This window comes from Myotis daubentonii, chromosome 3 (assembly GCF_963259705.1).
Source record: "Myotis daubentonii chromosome 3, mMyoDau2.1, whole genome shotgun sequence".
Classification (NCBI taxonomy): Eukaryota; Metazoa; Chordata; class Mammalia; order Chiroptera; family Vespertilionidae; genus Myotis; species Myotis daubentonii.
Genome location: NC_081842.1, coordinates 119513014 through 119533343, shown reverse-complemented (window position 1 = coordinate 119533343; position 20330 = coordinate 119513014). Strand labels below are relative to the sequence as shown.

Here is a 20330-nt window from a genome sequence, read left to right as displayed (position 1 = left end):
TGGTAAAATTGAGGTAAAATGGATATATTGACGGGACTTGGACTACCCTAAGCTGCCCTAGACTGAGACTGTCCTGGGGGAGATCCAGGCAGGCTTGCACACGGGAGGCCAATATGTTGCTTTGTCTTATATTACCAAGTCTTACTGATTTCAGTTGAATTCTTTTTTTCCCTGGGTTGTAATTAGCATCTAATTCTAGAATGATCCTATGCAGAATTTGAATAAGGTAATATTACTATTTATTTTTAGGAAATGTTTAGATCAGCACTATTAACTTTCTTTTAAAGTTTCCTTAACCTGAAGATGTAATAAAATGATTTTAAAGAATGAGTCTGTGTAATCTTTTAAATTATTGTTTTAAGCCAAAGAACCCTTCCCTCAAAACCCATTAAATGGGCCCAGATTTTTATTTTTTTTATTTTTGGTCTTAAAAGACTCCAAGAAACACCAAGGGACAATTTGATAAGTTTGATTCTATTTCTTTAACTTTATAAAGATAGAAACTATAGGGAAATGAAGTTAAAATGAAGCTATTTTTAAAGGCAAGTCTGAATTCTGTTCCCCCCCCCAGGCTCATTGTTATACCCAGAGGCTATACGCAGTCTCTAAGGAATGTTTCCAAGTAGGGTAAGGAAAGTATTCTAGGGTCCTGTTGTGAAAGAATCACCATATGTTTTCCTAGAATTGGCCCATACTCCCCACACTGAAATTTTGAAGAAGGGGAAGAACCTGATTTTCCTCCAGCTACCCCAGAATGTTCTGGCACTTTTTTCTATGACTCATTACATACTACATCTTTAAAAAAATGAATAAGTAAATAAATATGCTAAACTTTGCTAGGAGTTAAAGGTACTGTTTAATATTTTTTCTTCTAGGTTATAAGTATAGAGATTTAAATATATGTATGTTTCTGTATTTATGTCGTATATGTGTATTTAAAATTAAAAATGCAGGAAAAGCAAACTAGTGTGACAGTGTAATCAAGTGTAGGAATAGTGATTTTGTTAGTCTTCTTTGTGTTTTAGAATGGGATTATGATTGCCTGCTGTAAGTTTGTGTTCTCTGAGATTAAGTTCTTAAGATCAAGGGCCATGTCTTCCTCCTCCCAAGGCCCCATTGCTCAGCGTAGCGATTTCCTATAGTAAGTAGGTGGTCAGTGGTAGAGCAGACAGAATTCCACTTCTGGGGGGTTGTTACTAGGTACTTTTAATTCAGGGTTTACCCTAAAGGGACTGGGTCAAATCTGGTCCGCTTATTTATTTTTATTTTTTTCTTTCTCTCTTTCTTTTTTTACTTAATTGTTGAAACTATCACAGATGTCCCCCTTCTACCCCTCTATTGATCCCTTTCACCCCACTCCTGCCCCCTCCCCAAATCTTCCCCACAGTATTGTCTGTTCATGGGCTATGCATTATCCTATCTAATAATAGAGAAACATGGTAATTAGCTGTACGACCACTACCCTTCCCATTGGCTAATCAGGGCGATATGCAAATTAACTGCCAGCCAAGATGGTGGTTAACCACCAGCCAAGATGGCGGTTAATTTGCATATACTGGCTCTGAGCGAAGACTGAAGACAACATGGAAGCCAAGGGCTATAGAAGGGAGCAAAGTAGAGGCTGTGGACACAGTAAAGGAGCCAAGGCTGCAGAGGCAGGAGGCGGGAGGGGAAACCCAGCCACAGCGGCTGGGGGCGGGTTGGGCAAACCCACCAAGGCGGAGTGGCTGGGTGCGGGTTGGGAAAACCCACCCAGCTGCAGTGGCTGGGAGAGGGTTGGGCAAACCCACCAAGCCAGAGCGGCTAGGAGTGAATTGGGCAAACCTAGCAGCAGTGGCTGTGGGCAGGTTGGGCAAACCCACCCAGCTGCAGCTGCTGGGGGCGGATTGGAAAAACCAAGCAGCAGTGGCTGGGGGCGGGTTGGGAAAACCCACCAAGCTGGAGCGGCTGGGGGTGGGAGCAAAGCCCACCTCAGCGGGTTTTGCTCCCTTCTCTGCTTTGCTCCAGCCATAGTAAGCCCTATTCTTGCAGGAATCTTCCTGCAACGGTCCTCTAGTACTATATAATAAAAGCCTAATATGCTAAGTGTCTGGTTGTCCGGTCGGCCATTGAAGCAATCAAAGCATAATATGCTAATGATATGCTAAGGCCACTCAACTGCTCGCTATGATGTGCACTGACCATCAGGGGGTAGACACTTCAACCGGTAGGTTAGCTTGCTGCTGGGGTCCAGCTGATCTGGACTGAGCGAAATGGGTCAGACATGCCCTGGAGCCCTCCTGCGGTCCCTCCCTGGCTGGCCAACTTCCCGCATCCCTCCCTGGCCCCGATCGTGCCCCAGTGGGATCCCTTGGCCTGGCCTGCGCCCTCTCACAATCTGGGCTGAGGGACTCCCCCAAGTGCACAAATTTCATGTACCGGTCCTCTAGTAAACATAAAAGTTCATTGATTAATCTCTCCCCTATTACCTCTCTCTGAAATATCTGGTCTGCTTATTATTTTACCTTTAAAAATGGGACAGGACATTTATTAAAAACTGTTTTCATTCTAAAAGTTGTTTTGGAAATTTGACTAGTAAAGTAGTACCAGTGGAAAATATTAAAAGCAACTATTTATAATACTTTTTATGTGACTCATTATTTTTTCCTCATCAAAACATTTATCCACAGAGATTTTAAAATAGGCTTTTTGGCAGGTACTCAGAAACACCAGAAATGAATAAACAAAAGCGGATATTCGATATGAACTTACATAAATGACAGAAATGTAACACAGGTTCTATTAGTCAAAGTTTAATGACAGATGAGTACAAAACCAATCATTGTGTTCTATGCAAATTTTACTGGTACTTACCAACCAAACTGCTTACTGAACAGCATTTCACAAAACCCAAATAATATGTTGCCCATTATATTAAAAACTATTTTATTACTGTAATTTTTAAAAGTTTAATTAAAGTTATATAGTTGATAAGTAGAAATAGCACAGTCTTCAGTAAATTAGATGTGTGGCACCTCACTTCCATCACTGATGTGAGCAAATGGCACCTTACATTAGGAAGTAACATTGATTGTGGAGTGTTCTGCTCTCTCATTCAGTTTATCTCATGCAAGGCTCTGAACAGGGCTCCTAAAAAGACATTTTCTGTGGCACTGTTTTGCCTTTACCACAAGTCAGCCTCTTCAGATCAGGGATGGGGAATGTCTGGCTTGTGGACTGTATAAGGCCCATGAAATAATTTGGTCTGGCCCTGCCAAGGCATGAGGAGTGAATTAATTACAGGTTTGACCAGATACAGCAGGCTAATTTTTAAGTTGATAATTTTGTATGGTCTGAAAAGATGTTATAAATATCCAAATAGCCCTAGGCAGAATAAAGGTTCCCCACCCTTGCTTTAGATGGACTGGACACTTCAAACTTTTTAGTCAGATACTGATCTTTAGTGTCCCTAATCTGTCTCTCAACCTTATTCATAACTTTGCAGCAGGAGACCAATGAACCCTTCTCTTTGCAAATTCCATAACCACTGTTTACTTTCTCCAGATATGAAATTCCGCTTCCTCCTGGTGCTCAGGGTTTTTTTTTCTACCTTAAATGCCACCTCATCTGATGCTATACCACCTTTCTGACTCAGTTCAATATCATTGTCTTCTTAGAAACTGCTCTGGCCTTTAGTGACCTCTTTCTCTAAATCTCCATTAACTACTACACTCTTCTAGTTACTCTTACCTTTCTGTCCTGGTGTAGAACACAGTGACTAAAGTGAAGGGGCTTATTAGAATTGCAGGGGCTGGCTGGAGGGAGTAAGGTGAAGTGTTTGTATAGTTACTAAAAACAAAATCTTAGGCCAATCTGATGTGCTTTTACTTTTTAAATTGTGAAACACAGCCAGTAGGTGTACTTTCATATAGTGGCATCTTCCAACTGCTAAGAGCCATTTCATGTTGGAACAGTGTGTTCAGTTAGCTACTTAGGATTTGGAAACACTGTATACTATGTAGTGATTACTTAACACGTCTAACCTTCAATAGCTTAGATTACCCATATGTACCAGAGGAAGGTGGTTGTTAGCATTCTGTAATATCCAGTCATGAAATAAACCTGAGTGGGATTGCATTCACACCTGGGGGTGGGGGTGGGGGAGGGGCGGAGGTGGAGGGATGAGATGGGGGTTGGTGAGGTGTAGAAACACCACTCCCTTGCTGCAGTTGGTATGGTTCTCCCTTTTATCACTGTAGCATAGTTCATTGTAATTAAATACCAGAGGACTGCTTAAATAAAGGTGAAACATTTACATATACTCTAGTATACAGAACAGAATGCTACACTATGGAAACAGTGAGGTAGATCTGGGTACTAGTGAAATGGCCTCCAGGACAGATTAAGCAAAAAAAAAACAACAACCCCAAACAAACCAAAAAACAGTATAGAACAATAGGCTACTCCTGTAAACAAAGGAGACCTGCATATTCATGTATGTTTCTACATGTATGGTCTGTCTCTGGAAGGAGACATAAGCTGGTGGCCACTAGGGAGCAGAATTGCTGAGGGATTAGGGAATCAAAGGTAGGAAGGGAGTTTATTGGCACTGTTTACATGTTTTCTTACTATGTCCATATTAATATTACTTTTTTAAAATCACACGTTTCCTCAGTATTGTGTGCTGCACTCAGTAGTAGAATAGTAATGCCTCTAAGGCAGCATTGCTTTGAAATTCACAGAACTTCTCTCACACCTGTCTTCCCCCATTCCTATTCCTGACTGTTTCAAGCACAGTGAATATGTATTTGGTTTACCACTTGGGACAGTAGAAGGAACAGCTTTGCAGTCAGATTAGACCTGGCTTACTGGCCTGTATGATTACTTTCTGAATTGTAGCTTTCTCATGCAGGCAATGTTAAAACTCAGATCTGTTGTAAGGTTTAAGTAAGAAAATGTATTTAATAAGCTAGCATATAATAGGAGTTTGATAAATGATAATTATTTCAATTTTAATTGGATAACCAAGGGACATTTAAAAATACCTGCTTTTCTAACTATACTGAAATTGGAGCATTAACATATCTATTTCCCCTGGCATGCTACAGTGGAATATAACAAATTTTGAGTGCCTCTTGGCTCCTAGAGTAGTTTTTAAGTGAAATGTCTTCTTTTCCTTTTTTTAATCCAATAAAGTCTTTCAAATAAAGGTGATATTCTTTGTTTTCCATTATGTAAATGGGCATTTGCTAATTTTTTAAATAATTTGTGTGTAAGTGCATGAATGTATATTATATGTTGACTATTATATATTATTTATTTATGCAGATATCTATCTAGCAAGAAGGTTTTAAACATGAGTCAATTGTATAGATTACAAGTCAAAATTTGGTAATAATGACTATTAGACTTTCTTTTTAATGTAAATACATTATTTAGATGTAGGTTTTTTTGAAGTAATATGTATATTTTCTATTAATTTTTTTCAGCTCTTTCAGTCTCCAATGGCAACAAAGTCTTGTATGTCCTCCCAAGTATCTGATGATGAACAGAGAGTGAGTATATCTTTGAAATAGATCCATAAAGTACTCCAGATTATCTCTGTGATTTCAAGATAATTATTCAGAGACCTAAGAGACTTTTGTTTATACTTACCTTGAATGTGAAATAACTTTAATGTTTATTCAAGTTAAAAATCAATGATGGAGTGAATAATTGCTATGTGTCCAGTGTCTCTATCCTACTTGACATTAAGCAAATTAAAATTCTAACTGAAGACTAGCACTGCTTTTGCTGGGCATACTTGCAGAACTTGGTGGATGTGGAGAACTCCTGTAGTTCTTGAGAGTGTGGGAAGTCACGGGACAGCTGTCAGATGCCTTCCTGAGTGTGAGGTCAGACCTTAATGTTTCCAGGGTCTTAAAGTCCTAAATGGGCAGTATAGCAGGGATGTGTTTCAGTAATTCCTAATAAAATTTATATTTAAAAGAATGGATAAATTTAACTTGGTGAAAGAGAAGTTGTCAGTTTTTTAAAAAAAGAAAATTACAAATATAAGCCTGGGTAATTCGATAAAATTAAATAATTGCCTTTAGTTCTGTGTTCCAGGTATGTCTCTTCTTATTTTTCCTTCTTTCTCTTCACATGCTAAAGTCCTCATGGGTTCGATAAGTCATAATCAGACCACCAAACTGCCATCCTTTTAATTTTTTTTCTCATTAGTAATAATAGTATATTTCACCTTTATTTTATCTCCTCAAAGGCTTTGAATTACTCTTAATGTGCTTTGCTGAAACTATTGTCATAGTAATCTTTAGTGACTAACCTATTGAGTGCTGATTGCTTACTCCTCATATTCTCTAGCCCCTCTTCAAATAATTCATGGTGACCAATCCCATATTTTTGAAGAGCTTCTTTTGTTTTCATGACGTTAAAATTATATAGCTTTACAAAGCTTTTCAGCTTTTCATCTGGTACTTTGAATAATTGGAGCCATATTTGCCATTGATTTTGATGTCTGATACAGGTGTGTTATTTCAATGTGTTGGTTCCTACCCCTCTCTGTTAGCCATATGATTATTGTAATAGCATACCTTAAATACTTGGGATTATTTTGAGATACACATATTAGCATAATCCTAATTATTAATGTAATAAAAAGCCTCTTAGCCTAAAAAAATTATATAGCTTTAGAGCCACAAGGAATTCTGCAGCCACTTTGTTCAACTTTTGCATATGCTTATCAGATAACAAGAATTATTTGAATCTTCTTGAATACTTTCCATGACTGGGAAGCATAGTGTTTCTTCACTCTCTCTTTTTAAAATTATAAATATAATATGCTTACATGACTAAAAGGGATTAAAGAACACAAAAGAAAATACAGTGTACTGGTTTTCTGTTACTCCATAACAAATTGCCACAAATTTACTTGGTTAAAACAACACCTGTTTTTTAGCTCACTTAGAGGTCAGAAAGCCAGGCACAGCAACAACTGGTTTCTCTGTCCAGGGTCTCACACTCAGGATGTTGGCTGGCTGGGTTTTTATCTGGAGGCTCCCCTTCCAAACTCAGTTTGTTGGCAGAATTCAGTTTTTGGCAGGCCAGTTGCTATCAGTTCCTCATCATTCTTAGGTATTTGCTATGTGGCTCCTTTGTACCCATACAACAGTGGAGAACTGGAATCCCCTCCATGCGTCAAACCTCTTTCTTCAGAAGTTCTCAGCCCTTTTTATATCACACTTGATGATTGTAGCTTTGAGTAGGTGGTTTAAGTCCTTCAATCCTGTCTTCTACAGAACTGTTTTTACTATTCTAAATCCTAGATTTTCATATAAATTTTAGAATTAGCTTCTCAGTTACCATATTGACAGCATATAGTTGGATCTTGTTCTTTTATCCAACTTGACAATTCCCTTCTTTTAATTTAAATGTTTTGTCCTACACTGTCCAGTATGGTAGCCACTAGCCACATGTGCTATTTATGTTTAAATTAGTTAAATAAAATTTTAAAGTTACGTCCTCAGTTGTATTAGTTATATATTTTTTATTGTCTAAAGTATTACATGTCTTCTTTTCCCCCAATTGACACCCCCCCCCCCCCGCCCACCACTCCCTCCCCCTAGGACAAACCCCACCACCCCAGTGTCCCTGTCCATTGTTTATGCTAATATGTATACATACAAGTCCTTTGGTTGATCTTTTACCCCCTCCTCCCCCCACCTTCTCTCTGAGGTTGGCCTGTCTGTTCAGTGTTTCTTAGTCTCTGGCTCTATTTTTGTTCTTTAGTCTCTGGCTCATCAGTTTATGTTGTTCATTATATCCCACATACGAGTGAGATCATGTGATATTTATTTTTCTCTGACTGGCTTATTTTGCTTAGCATAATGCTCTGCAGGTCCATCGATGCTGTTGCAAATGGTAAAATTCCTTCTTTTTGATAGCAGTGTAGTATTCCATTGTGTAAATGTACCATTGTTTTCTAATCTATTCATCTGCTCATGGGCATTTAGGTTGTTCCTAAATCTTAGCTAATGTAAATTGTGCTACTATGAACATAGGGGTGCATATGTCCTTTGTGATTGGTGTTTCTTGGGATATACTAGTATTCGCAGCAGTGGGATTATTGGGTCAAAGGGGAGTTCCATTTTTAATTTTTGAGGAATCTCCATACTGTTTTCCACAGTGGCTGCACCAGTCTGCATTCCCACCAGCAGTGCACGAGGGTTCCTTTTTCTCCACATCCTCTCCAGCACTTGTCGCTTGTTGATTTGTTGATGATAGCCATTCTGACAGGTGTGAGATGGTACCTCATTGTTGTTTTGATTTGCATCTCTCAGATGATTAGTGACTTTGAGCATGTTTTCATATGTGTCTTGGCCTTCTGTATGTCCTCTTTCAAAAAGTGTCTGTTTAGGTCCTTTGCCCATTTTTTGATTGGATTGTTTATTATCTTCCTTTTGTTAAGTTGTATGAGTTCCTTTTAAATTTTGGAGATTAAACCCTCATCTGAGATAACATTGGCAAATATGTTCTCCCATACAGTGGGCTTTCTTGTTGTTTTGTTGATGGTTTCTTTTTGCTGTGCAGAAGCTTTTTATTTTGATGTAGTCCCATCTGTTTATTTTCTCCTTAGTTTCCATTGCCGTAGGAGCTGTATCAGTAAAGATATAGCTATGATAAATATGTGATATTTTGCTGCCTATGGAGTCTTCTAAGGTTGTTTTTTTTTTAATTTTAAAGTACTTCCTGTCTTTAATATTTGTGGAAGTAAGTGGGAGAGACAACACATCATATAATCTTTTTTTAAACTTTTTTTTTACTGATTAAGTTATTACATATGTGTCCTTATCCCCACATTACCCCCTACCCCCCCCAATCATGCCCTCACCCCCCTGTTGTCTGTGTCCATTGGTTAGGCCTATATGCTTGCATATAAGTCCTTTGGTTGATCTCTCCCCCCTTACACTCCCCCTCCCCTACCTTCCCTCTGAGGTTTGAGCATCTGATCGATGCTTCTCTGTCTCTAGATCTGTTTTTGTTCATCGGTTTATGTTGTTCATTATATTCCACAAATGAGTGAGATCATGTGGTATTTATCTTTCTCTGATTGGCTTATTTCACTTAGCATAATGCTCTCCAGTTCCATCCATGCTGTTGCAAATGGTAAGAACTCCTTTTTTACCGCAGCATAGTATTCCATCGTGTAGATGTACCACAGTTTTTAAATCCACACATCTACTGATGGGCACTTAGGCTGTTTCCAAATCTTAGCTATGGTGAATTGTGCTGCTATGAACATAGGGGTGCATATATCCTTTCTAATTGGTGTTTCTAGTTTCTTCTTCTAAGATTTTTATGGTTTCCCGTTTTACATTTACCAGGTGTACCGGTTAATGCAGATTATTTTCAATAGATGGCGTTACAAATATGTTGATATATATGTGATTTGATATGTATGCTTTTGTGTTATATTGACAGCAAGCTTCAAAACTTCATATGTCAAATTTGCTGAAGGTATTAACATAGATCATAACTATTTTTATGCTTAAAAATGTTAAATTTCGTGCCAAAGAAAGCATTTGCAGGAAGTTTTAATTCATTACTTTATTTGAAGAAAAGTGCTGCTGAAAGTTATCATATACTTCGGGAAGCTTATGGTGAACATGCTCCATCTCAAGATACTTGTGAACACTGGTTTAAATGTTTTAAAGTGATGATTTTGATGTGGAAGACAAAGAACATTCAGGTCAACCGAAAAAGTTTGAAGACCAGCAATTACAAGCATTATTGGATGAAGATGCATGTCAAACTCAAAAACAACTTGCAGAAAGATTAAACATTGCTCAGCAAACAATTTCCAATCCTTTACAAGCAGTGGGAAAGATTTTAAAGGAAGGAAAATGGGTGCCACATCAACTGAACAAAAGACAAATGGAAAACCGAAAAGTCATCAGTAAAATGTTGCTTCAATGGCACGAAAGAAAGTCTTTTTTGCATCGAATTGTGACTGGCGATGAAAAGTGGATTTATTTTGAGAATCCCAAATGCACAAAATCATGGGTTGATCCAGGTCAACCGTCAACATTGATTGCAAGGCCAGATCACTTCGGAAAGAAGACAATGCTCTGTGTTTGATGGGATCAGAAAGATGTGGTGTATTATGAGCTTCTAAAACCAGGTGAAACTGTTAGTACTGATCGCTACCGACAGCAAATAATCAATTTGAACCACACTTTGATCATGAAACGACCAGAATGTACCAGAAGACACAGCAAAGTAATTTTGCTTCATGATAACGCACCATCACATACTTCAAAACCAGTTAAAGACACGTTAAAAGATCTTGCCTAGGAAGTATTAACCAACCCATTGTATTCACCAGACCTTGCTCCTTCAGATTACCACTTGTTCCGATTGATGGCACACGCACTTTCTGAGCAGCACTTCAAAACATACGAAGAAGTGGAAAATTGGGTCTCTGAATGGTTTGCCTCAAAACAAGAAAAATTCTATTGGGATGGTATCCACAAATTACCTAAAAGATGGGGCAAATGTGTAGCTAGCCATGGACATTACTTTGAATAAAGCACTTTTGATGTTTCTCTTGAAATTATCATGTTTTATTATTAACCAGTACACCTGGTAAGACCTTTACCCATTTTGAGTTTATTTTTGTGTATTGTGTAAGTTGGTGATCTAGTTTCATTTTTTTGCATGTATCTGACCAATTTTCCCAACACCATTTATTGAAGAGACTGTCTTGCCTCCATTATATGCTCTTACCTCCTTTGTCAAATATTAACTGAGCTTAATGGCTTGGGTCGATTTCTGGGTTCTCTGTTCTGTTCCATTGGTCTCTATGTCTGTTCTTGTGCCAGTACCAGGCAGTTTTGAGAACAGTGGCTTTGTAATATAGCTTGATATCTGGTATTGTGATCCCTCCAACTTTGTTCTTCTCTCTCAGGATTGCTGTGGCTATTCGGGGGTCCTTTTTTATTTCAGATGAATTTTTGGCTAGTTTATTCTGGTCTGTGAAATATGCTGTTGGTATTTTAACGGGGATTGCATTGAATCTATAAATTGCTTTGGGTAGTATGGCCATTTTAATGATGTTGACTCTACCAATCCATGAACACAGTATCTTCTTCCATCTGTTTATGTCTTCCTCTATCTCTTTTTTCAAGGTCCTGTAGTTTTTCCGAGTACAGGTCTTTTACCTTCTTAGTTAAGTTTATCATAGGTATCGTAATTTTTTTGGTGCAATTGTAAATGGAAATGTTGTTTTAGTTTCTCTTTCTGTGAGTTCATTATTGGTGTATAAAAAAGCCATAGATCTGGGTGTTACTTTTGTATCTTGCTACCTTGCTGAATTCATTATTAAGTCAAGTAGTTTTTTGATGGAGTCTTTAGGATTTTCTATGTACAGTATCATGTCATCTGTGAATAATGACAGTTTTACTTCTTTTCCAGTTTGGATGCCTTTTATTTCTTTTTCTTGTCTGATCATTATGGCTAGCACTTTTAGTACTATGTCTAATAGGAGTGGTGAAAGTGGGCATCCCTGTCTTGTTCCTGTTCTTAGGGGAAATGGTTTTAGTTCTTGCCCATTGAGTATGATGTTGGCTGTAGGTTTGTCATATAAGGCTTTTATTATGTTGAGGTATGATCCCTCTATTCCCACTTTACTAAGAGTTTTTTTTTGTTTTTTTTTTATCAAGAAAGGGTGTTGGATTTTGTCAAATGCTTTTTCTGCATCGATTGATATTATGTGATTTTTGTCTCTCAATTTGTTTATTGATTTGTGGATATTGTATCATCCTTGCATCCCTGGAATAAATCCCACTTGGTCATGGTGTATGACCTTTCTAATGTAATGCTGAACCGATTTGCTAGATTTTGTTGAGGATGTTAGCACCTATGTTCATCAGGCCTATAGTTGTCTTTCTCTGGTTTTATAATTAGGGTAATGCTGGCTTCATAGAAAGAGCTTGGAAGTGTGCCTTCCTCTTGAATGTTTTGGAATAGTCTGAGGAAGATAGGTTTTAGTTCTTCTTTGAATGTTTGGTAAAATTCCCCTGTTAAGCCATCTAGGCCAGACTTTTGGTTTGCTACAAGATTTTTGATTACTGCTTCAATTTCATCAGTAGTTATAGGCCTATCCAGTTTTTTTTTTTAAATTAAATCTTTATTGTTCAGATTATTATAGTTGTTCCTCTTTTTTCCCCCATTAGCTCCCCTCCACCTGGTTCCCACCCCACCCTCTGCCCTTACCCGCCCCCACCCCCGTCCTCATCCATAGGTGTACGATTTTGTCCAGTCTCTTCCCGCACCCCCCACATTCCTTTCCCCCCCGAGAATACTCAGTCCACTCCCTTTCTATGCCCCCGATTCTATTATATTCACCAGTTTACTCTGTTCTTCAGATTTTTTATTCACTTGATTTTTAGATTCACTTGATAGATGTGTGTTTGTTGTTCATAATTTGTATATTTACCTTTTTCTTCTTCCTCTTCTTAAAGGATACCTTTCAGCATTTTATATAATACTGGTTTGGTGGTGATGAACTCCTTTAGCTTTTTCTTGTCTGTAAAGCTCTTTAGCTCACCTTCAATTCTGAATGATAGCTTTGCTGGGTAAAGTAATCTTGGTTATAAGTTCTTGGTATTCATCACTTTGAATATTTCTTGCACTCCCTTCTGGCCTGCATAGTCTCTGTTGAGAAATCAGCTGACAATCATATGGGTACTCCCTTGTAGGTAACGGACTGTTTTTCTCTTGCTGCTTTTAAGATTCTCTCTTTGTCTTTTGCTCTTGGCATTTTAATTATGTGTCTTGGTGTGGTCCTCTCTGGATTCCTCTTGTTTGGGGTTCTCTATGCTTTCTGGACTTGTAAGTCTATTTCTTTCACCAGGTAGGGGAAGTTTTCTGTCATTATTTCTTCAAATAGGTTTTCAATATCTTGCTCTCTCTCTTCTTTTGGCACCCCCATAATTTGGATGTTGGTACGCTTGAAGTTGTCCCAGATGCTCCTTACACTATCTTCATATTTTTGGATTCTTTTTTCTTTACTTTTTTCCGGTTGGATGTTTTTTGCTTCTTCATATTTCAAATCTTTGACTTGATTCTTGCAATCTTCTAGTCTGCTGTTGGAACTCTGTATAATATTCTTTATTTCAGTCAGTGTATGCTTAATTTTTAGTCGGTCCTTTTTCATAACCCCGGGGTTTCACTAGATTTCTTGAGGGCCTCACTAAGTTTATCGATGGTTTCTAGAGAATTCTTGAAAAACCTTAAAAGTGTGGTTTTGAACTCTGTATCCAGTAGTTTGCTTTCCTCCATTTCTGTCATTTGTGACTTGATTCTTTGTCTCTGCATTTTTTATGCTTCCCTGTGTTGATAGAGTGGCTTTCTGTGGCTTTCTGTACAGGGCCCAGTAGCTCAACCTCCCCGATTACCTGAGGTGGACACTCTTGGTGCACCCCTTTTGTGGGCTTTGTGCACAATCTTTTTGTAGTTAAGCCTTGATTGTTGTAGGTATCACTGGGAGGAATTGACCTCCAGGTCAATTGGCTGTGAGAATCATCTGTGTCTGCAGTGGGAGAACTTCTGTGCTGGAGACACACTTCTGGGGCAAGACTTGCTTCAGTGGGGCTTTGGTGCTCACTGAGTCTTCCCCCTGAGTGTGTTCCTTATGGATCTGAGGAGTTGTAATCTGGATGGTCTGTTGAGGGATGTTTAATGAACCTAAGACGCACAGGTAAGACGATCACACAGGCGATTGATGCCGGGCAGAGGGCTACAGCTGGCTCAGGCTTGTAGCAAACTCTGTACCCTCAACCATTGCTTTTACTGGGGTTTCGCACAAGGTTAGTGCGTCAGCAGTTATTCAACAAAATTTTGTTTTGTTCTATATTACAATAGCGCATTGAAGACAACTTGCATTCCCTTTTCTGCTCTACCCACGACATTTTAATCTTGTCTTTTCTCAGGGAGGTAAATGTTCTGGGAACTCAAGATTGTGTGCAATCTTGACCCAGTGTGACTCGCTTGCAAGTCACGCGGTGAACATTCACTTCTTCTTGGCAGGACTTCAGATCCTTGTTTACAAATGTCCAGCTACAATGGTCCCACTCTGACCACTGGGTACACTGGCTCTTGGATCTCTAAGGAGGTGCTAATTTAGCCTCTGTCTGAGGCTACCCAGCAGGAGCCCAGCTGTGAAGCAATGAAAGCTGCTGTGGGACCTTGGGCCTGACCCAGCTGCAGTTTTTTAGGTATATTTCAGATTGCAAAGGGCCAGGCCTTTCATATGCAAAAGCCTCTGCGCACAGCTTCGGTGGGGCGGGGTCTCTGGGTATCAACAGGGCGGAGCAAGCAGCTATGGCTGCTCCTCAGCCGTACCCTAAGAGGCCCCGCTTCTCAGTGTCCCAGTAATCACTGCAAGTACCTCTAATAGAAAGCTGCCCTCGAGTTCTGACCAATGCCTGACAGTTCAGTTTCTCCCCGTATGAGTCTGGGTCCCCAGAGACTCTCTCGGAACTGGAGTTCAGAACAGTCAGGAGCTTGGGACTCCCTCTCGATTGAAAAAGACAACCGTGTCCTCAGTTTCCAGCCCTTTCCACATGCACCGCGTCCTCAGCTGCCAGTCCTTTCCACCTGCGCCACGTCCTCAGTTGCCAGCCCTTTCTGCGTGCGCCTCCATACTTCTGCACTTTACTTCCGCACCTCCTCTGAGTCTCAGCGTGCTTTCCTCTTTTCTTCTAGTTGTACAATTTCCACTCAGCCAGCCTTCCTGTAGTTCTGGATGATGTCCGTTTTGTCTTTTAGCTGTATTTTTTTTTTAAATATATTTTATTGATTTTTTACAGAGAGGAAGGGAGAGAGATAGAGAGTTAGAAACATCGATGAGAGAGAAACATCGATCAGCTGCCTCCTGCACACCTCCCACTGGTGATGTGCCTGCAACCCAGGTACATGCCCTTGACCGGAATCGAACCTGGGACATTTCAGTCCGCAGGCCGACGCTCTATCCACTGAGCCAAACCGGTTTCGGCATTAGCTGTATTTTTGAAGTGGTTGTTCGAGGCAGCAATTTCCGGTGTTTACCTACGCCGCCATCTTGATTTCTCTATCCAAGTTTTTTTATTCTTCCTGATTGAGTTTTGGAAGCTTGTATTTATATAAGAATATGTCCATTTTGTCTAGGCTGTCCAGTTTGTTCCAGTAGAGTTGTTCATAGTATTTTGTTTTTACTACAATCCTTTGTATTTCTGTGGGATCTGTTGTTTCTTCACCTCTTTCTTTTCTGATTTTGTTTATTTGAGTCCTCTCTCTGTTTCTTCGTGAGTCTCGCTAGAGGTTCATCAGTCTTGTTTATCCTTTTAAAGAAACAGATCTTGATTTTATTGATCTGTTGTTGTTGTTTTTTTGTGTGTGGGTTTTTTTTTTGTCTCTATGTTGTTTATTTCTGCTCCGATCTTTATTATTTCCTTCCTTCTGCTTACTCTCGGCTTTTTAATTCTTTAAGTTGTGGGGTTAGATCAGCCGTGGGCAAACTACGGCCCGCGGGCCGGATCCGGCCCGTTTGAAATGAATAAAACTAAAAAAAAAAAAGAGACTGTACCCTTTTATGTAATGATGTTTACTTTGAATTTATATTAGTTCACACAATCACTCCATCCATTCTTTTGTTCCGGCCCTCCGGTCCAGTTTAAGAACCCATTGTGGCCCTCAAGTCAAAAAGTTTGCCCACCCCTGGGTTAGATAGTTTATTACCATTTTTTGTTGTTTTTTTGAGGTAGGCCTTTAGAGCTGTGAACTTCCCTCTCAGGACTGCTTTCACTGTGTCCCATAGATTTTGTTGTTTTCATTGTCATTTGTTACCAGGATGCTTTTTATTTCTTCTTTGATCTCTTTGGTAACCCAATCATTATTTAATGGCATGCTGTAACCTCCAACTGTTTTATTTTTTCATTATTTTTATTGTAGTTGATTTTTAATTTCATGCCATTGTGATCTGAGAAGATGCTTCATGTGATTTCTATCTTCTTGAATTTGAAGAGACTTTGCCTGTGTCCCAATATGTGCTCTATCTTTGCAAATGTCCCCATGTGTACTTGAGAAGAATGTATTTCCTATAGCTTTGGAGTGAAATGTTATGAAGATGTCAATTCCATCTGATCTGGTGAGTCATTTGGGATTGATGTTTCTTGGCTGATTTTTTGTTTAGAGCATTTATCCAGTGGTGTCAGTGGGGTATTAAAATCCCCTATTTTGACTGTATTGCTGTCGATCTCTCCCTTGATACCTTTCAGAAGTTTTTTTATGTATTTGGATGCTCCTGTATTGGGTACATGTATGTTTGCCAGAATTAATATCCTCTTGTTGAATTGCTTCCTTTAGTATTATGAAGTGGCCTTCCTTATCTCTTGTTATGGCGTTCATTTTGAGGTCTAATTTGTCAGATATAAGTATTGCTACCCCAGCTTTTTTTTTCATTTTTATTTGCCTGAAAATTTTTTTTCCATCCCCTTACTATCAGTCTGTGTGAGTCCTTTGTTCTGATGTGGGTCTCTTGTAGACAGCAGATATATGGGTCATGTTTTCTTATCCATTCAGCTCCCCTATGTATTTTGATTGGGGCATTTAATCCATTTATGTTTAAAGTTATTATTGATAGGTACTTGTTTATCACCTTTTTTATTCTTTACTATAGACCTGGTGCACAAAAATTTGTGCACTCGGGAATAGGGGGTCCCTCAGCTTGGCCTATGCCCTCTCGCAGTCTGGGGCCCCTCGGGGGTGACCACTTGCAGGCTTAGGCCTGCTCCCCGTGGGATTGGGCCTAAGCTTGCAATCAGACATCCCTCTGGCAGCCCGGGAGCCCTCGGGGGATGCCCACTTGCCAGCAGGCAGCAGACCTAAGCTGCAGTCAGACATCCTTAGCGCTGCTGAGGAGGCAGGAGAGGCTCCCACCACCACTGTTGTACTGTTAGCCATCAGCCTGGCTTGTGGCTGAGCAGAGCTTCCCCATGTGGGAGTGCATTGACCACCAGAGGGCAGCTCCTGCATTGAGCATCTGCCCCCTGTCAGTGTGTGTCATAGTGACCAGTCATTCCCAGTCTTTCTGCTATTAGGGTCAGGTTGCATATTACCCTTTTACTATATAGGATAGAGGCCTGGTGCATGGGTGGGGGCCGGCTGGTTTGCCCTGAAGGGTGATCAGGGTGGGGTGTCTGGCCAGACTTGATGACGGGCCGATGGATGTTTGCAGCTGGTCACACCCCCTTCAGGGTGGGGGGTCCCCACTGGGGTGCCTGGCCAGTCTGGGTGAGGGGCTGAGGGTCGTTTTCAGGCTGGCGGGCGACTGAAGCTCCCAGGCTTTTTTTTTTTCTTGTTTTTTGTTTTGTTTTGTTTTGTTTTTTTCTTTTGGGATTTATTTACCTTCCATAGCTGTCACTGGAGCTGAGACCCGGCTTCTGCTCTGAGGCCGTTGCCGGCTGAAAGCAGGTATCTGGGTTTGTTTAGATTCTGTAATTGAAACTCTGTTGACATCACTGGCGCTCTAAGCTCTGAGCCCGTTGCCGGCTGAAAGCAGGTATCTGGGTTTGTTTAGATTCTGTAATTGAAGCTCTGTTGACATCACTGGCGCTCTAAGCTCTGAGCCCGCTGGCGGCTGAAAGCAGGTTTCTGTGTTTGTTTAGCTTCTATAGTTGCAACATTGTTGCATCCGGAGCTCAGAGCTGGGCCGTAGCAGGCGGGGAACCTTGGCTTCCTCCATCCCTGGAGTAAGCAAGCCTCATGTTTGCTTCAGCTGCATCGCTGCCGGCCGCCATCTTTGTTGGCAGTTAATTTGCATATCCTGCCGATTAGCCAATGGGAAGCGTAGCGGAGGTATGGTTAATTACCATGTTTGTCTATTATTAGATAGGACTAGAGGCCCGGTGCACAAAAATGTGTGCACTCGTGGGAGAGGGGCGTCCCTCAGGCTGGCCTGTGCCCTCTCGCAGTCTGAGACCCCTTAGGGGAGGATCACCTTCTGGCTGAGGCCCGCTCCCCGAGAGATTGGGCCTAAGATAGCAATCAGGCATCCCTCTGGCAGCCTGGCAGCCCTTGGGGGATGTCCACTTGCCAGCAGCAGGCCTAAACTACAGTTGGACATCCTTAGCGCTGCTGAGGAGGCAGGAGAGGCTCCCACCACCACCGCTGTACTGCCAGCCATCAGCCTGGCTTGTGGTTGAACAGAGCTCCTTCCATGTGAGAGCGACCTGACCACCAGAGGGCAGCTCCTGCATTGAGAGTCTGCCTCCTGGTGGTCAGTGTGTGTCATAGTGACCAGTCATTCCCAGTCTTTCTGCTGTTAGGGTCAGTTTGCATATTACCCTTTTACTATATAGGATAGAGTCCTGGTGCACAGGTGGGGGCTGGCTGGTTTGCCCTGAAGGGTGTCCCGGATCAGGGTGGGGGTCCCCACTGGGGTGCCTGGCCAGTTTGGGTGATGGGCTGAGGGCCGTTTTCAGACTGGCGGGTGACTGAAGCTCCCAACCTCTCCTTTTTTTTTTTTTTTTTTTATTCTGGGATTTATTTACCTTCTGTGGCTGTCACTGGAGCTGAGAGCTGGCTTTAGCTCTGAGGCTCGGCTCCAGCTCTGAGACCTCAGCTGCTGAAAGCAGGTATCTGGGTTTGATTGGGTTCTTTAATTGTAACACTGTTGCGGTCCTCCTCGCTCCAGCTCTGACGGCTGAAAGCAGGTTTCTGGGGATTGTTTAGCTTCTATAATTGCGACATAGTTGCTTAGAGTTGCAGCAAAGAGGCCGGCAGTGGCAGGCGGGGATCCTTGGCTTCCTCCATTACTGGAGCAAGCAAGCCTCCTGTTCGCTTCAGCTGCCTGGGTGCTGGCCGCCATCTTGGTCGGCAGTTAATTTGCATATCGCCCTGATTAGCCAATGGGAAGGGTAGTGAAGTTATGGTTAATTACCATGTTTCTCTATTATTAGATAGGATGCCGGTGTTCCTGCTTCCCTTCCTATTTCTTCTTTTTACAGCAGTTCCTTTAGCCTCCTTGCATTCTTGGCTTGGTGGTAATAACTCCCTTAGCCCTTTTTTGTCTATGAAGCCCCTTATTTCACCTTCAATTTTGAATGATAGCCTGGCTGCATATAGTATTCTTTGATTCAATCCCTTGCTTTGCATCACTTTGTATATTTCATTCCATTCACTTCTGGCCTGTGTGTTTCTGTTGAGAAATCAGTTGATAGTCTAATGTGAAATCCCTTGTAGGTAACTTTCTGTCTCTCTGGCAGCCTTTAAGATTCTTACCTTGTCGTTGGTGTTTGCCAATTTAATTATGATGTGTCTTTGTGTTGGTCTTTTTGGGTTCATCTTGTTTAGAACTCTGTGTGCTTCTTGAACTTGTGTGAGTTTTATCTTCCAAATATCAGGGAAATTTTCTGTCATTTCTTCAACCAGGTTTTCTCTTCCTTGCTCAGTTTCCTCTCTTTCTGGCACCCCTATTATGCATATGTGGTTTCATTTTGTGTTGTCCTAAAGCTCCCTGTGGCTCTCCTCCTGCTTTTTAAGTTTTGTTTTTTTTTCAGATGCTGCTCTGCTTGGGTGTTTTTTCCTACCTTGTCTTCTATCTTGCTGATATGGTCCTCAGATTCTTCTAATCTACTGTTGTTGTTTTCTATTGTGTTCTTTATTGCAGCTATGTCATTCTTCATTTCTTCTTTCTTCTTCTTCATTTCATCTTGATTCTTACACATGTTGAATTTGTCTTCCATCCTTTTCAGCATCCTTATGACCATTTCTCTGAATCCTTTCTCTGACAAATTGCTTGCCTCCATTTCGTTTACTTCATTTTCTGGTGATTCCTCCATTTCTTTTGTATGTGGGCTGTTTCTTTATCTCCCCATTTTTGCTCCTCTCAGGGTGTCTGGTTATGTAGTTCACTGTCTACCGCGTTGACCGAAAGGTACAAAGTACAATTTGACCATACATGACACAGAGGGAAGAAAACACGAATGTATTCACCACACCAATAACCCCAATAAAGGTGACTACAAGAGAAAACAGAATTTTGGGAGAGAAAAGAGCACAAAAATGATATTGGGAAAAGGGGAAACAGGAAGAATGAAAAGAAAAAAGAAGGGGAAAGAGCATACATATTTGGCGAGATAACTTCACGAAGCAAATAAATAATCCAAAAAATGCAAACAACAAACACTGAGAGAAAAGGTGGGGAACTGAATCTGAAGAGGCAGAGCTTATTTCCAGAAAGTAAGGTAAAGGAATTGAATGAATGGGGGAATGGCTATGGTTCAGTATAGAGGAGGTAGAAGAAGAATGAG

The 20330-nt window shown here is 40.7% G+C and overlaps 1 protein-coding gene across 3 annotated transcripts in view; it reads left to right on the top strand.

Annotated features, from left to right (window-relative positions):
* The window catches only part of SEPTIN10 (septin 10), an 82482-nt gene that overhangs the window by 9964 nt on the left and 52188 nt on the right, over positions 1 to 20330 (top strand). For all 3 annotated transcript variants that reach the window (XM_059688372.1, XM_059688373.1, XM_059688371.1), the window contains exon 2: positions 5469 to 5534. In XM_059688372.1, the coding sequence (XP_059544355.1) occupies positions 5469 to 5534 (66 nt within the window). The remainder of the gene's footprint in view (positions 1 to 5468; positions 5535 to 20330) is intronic.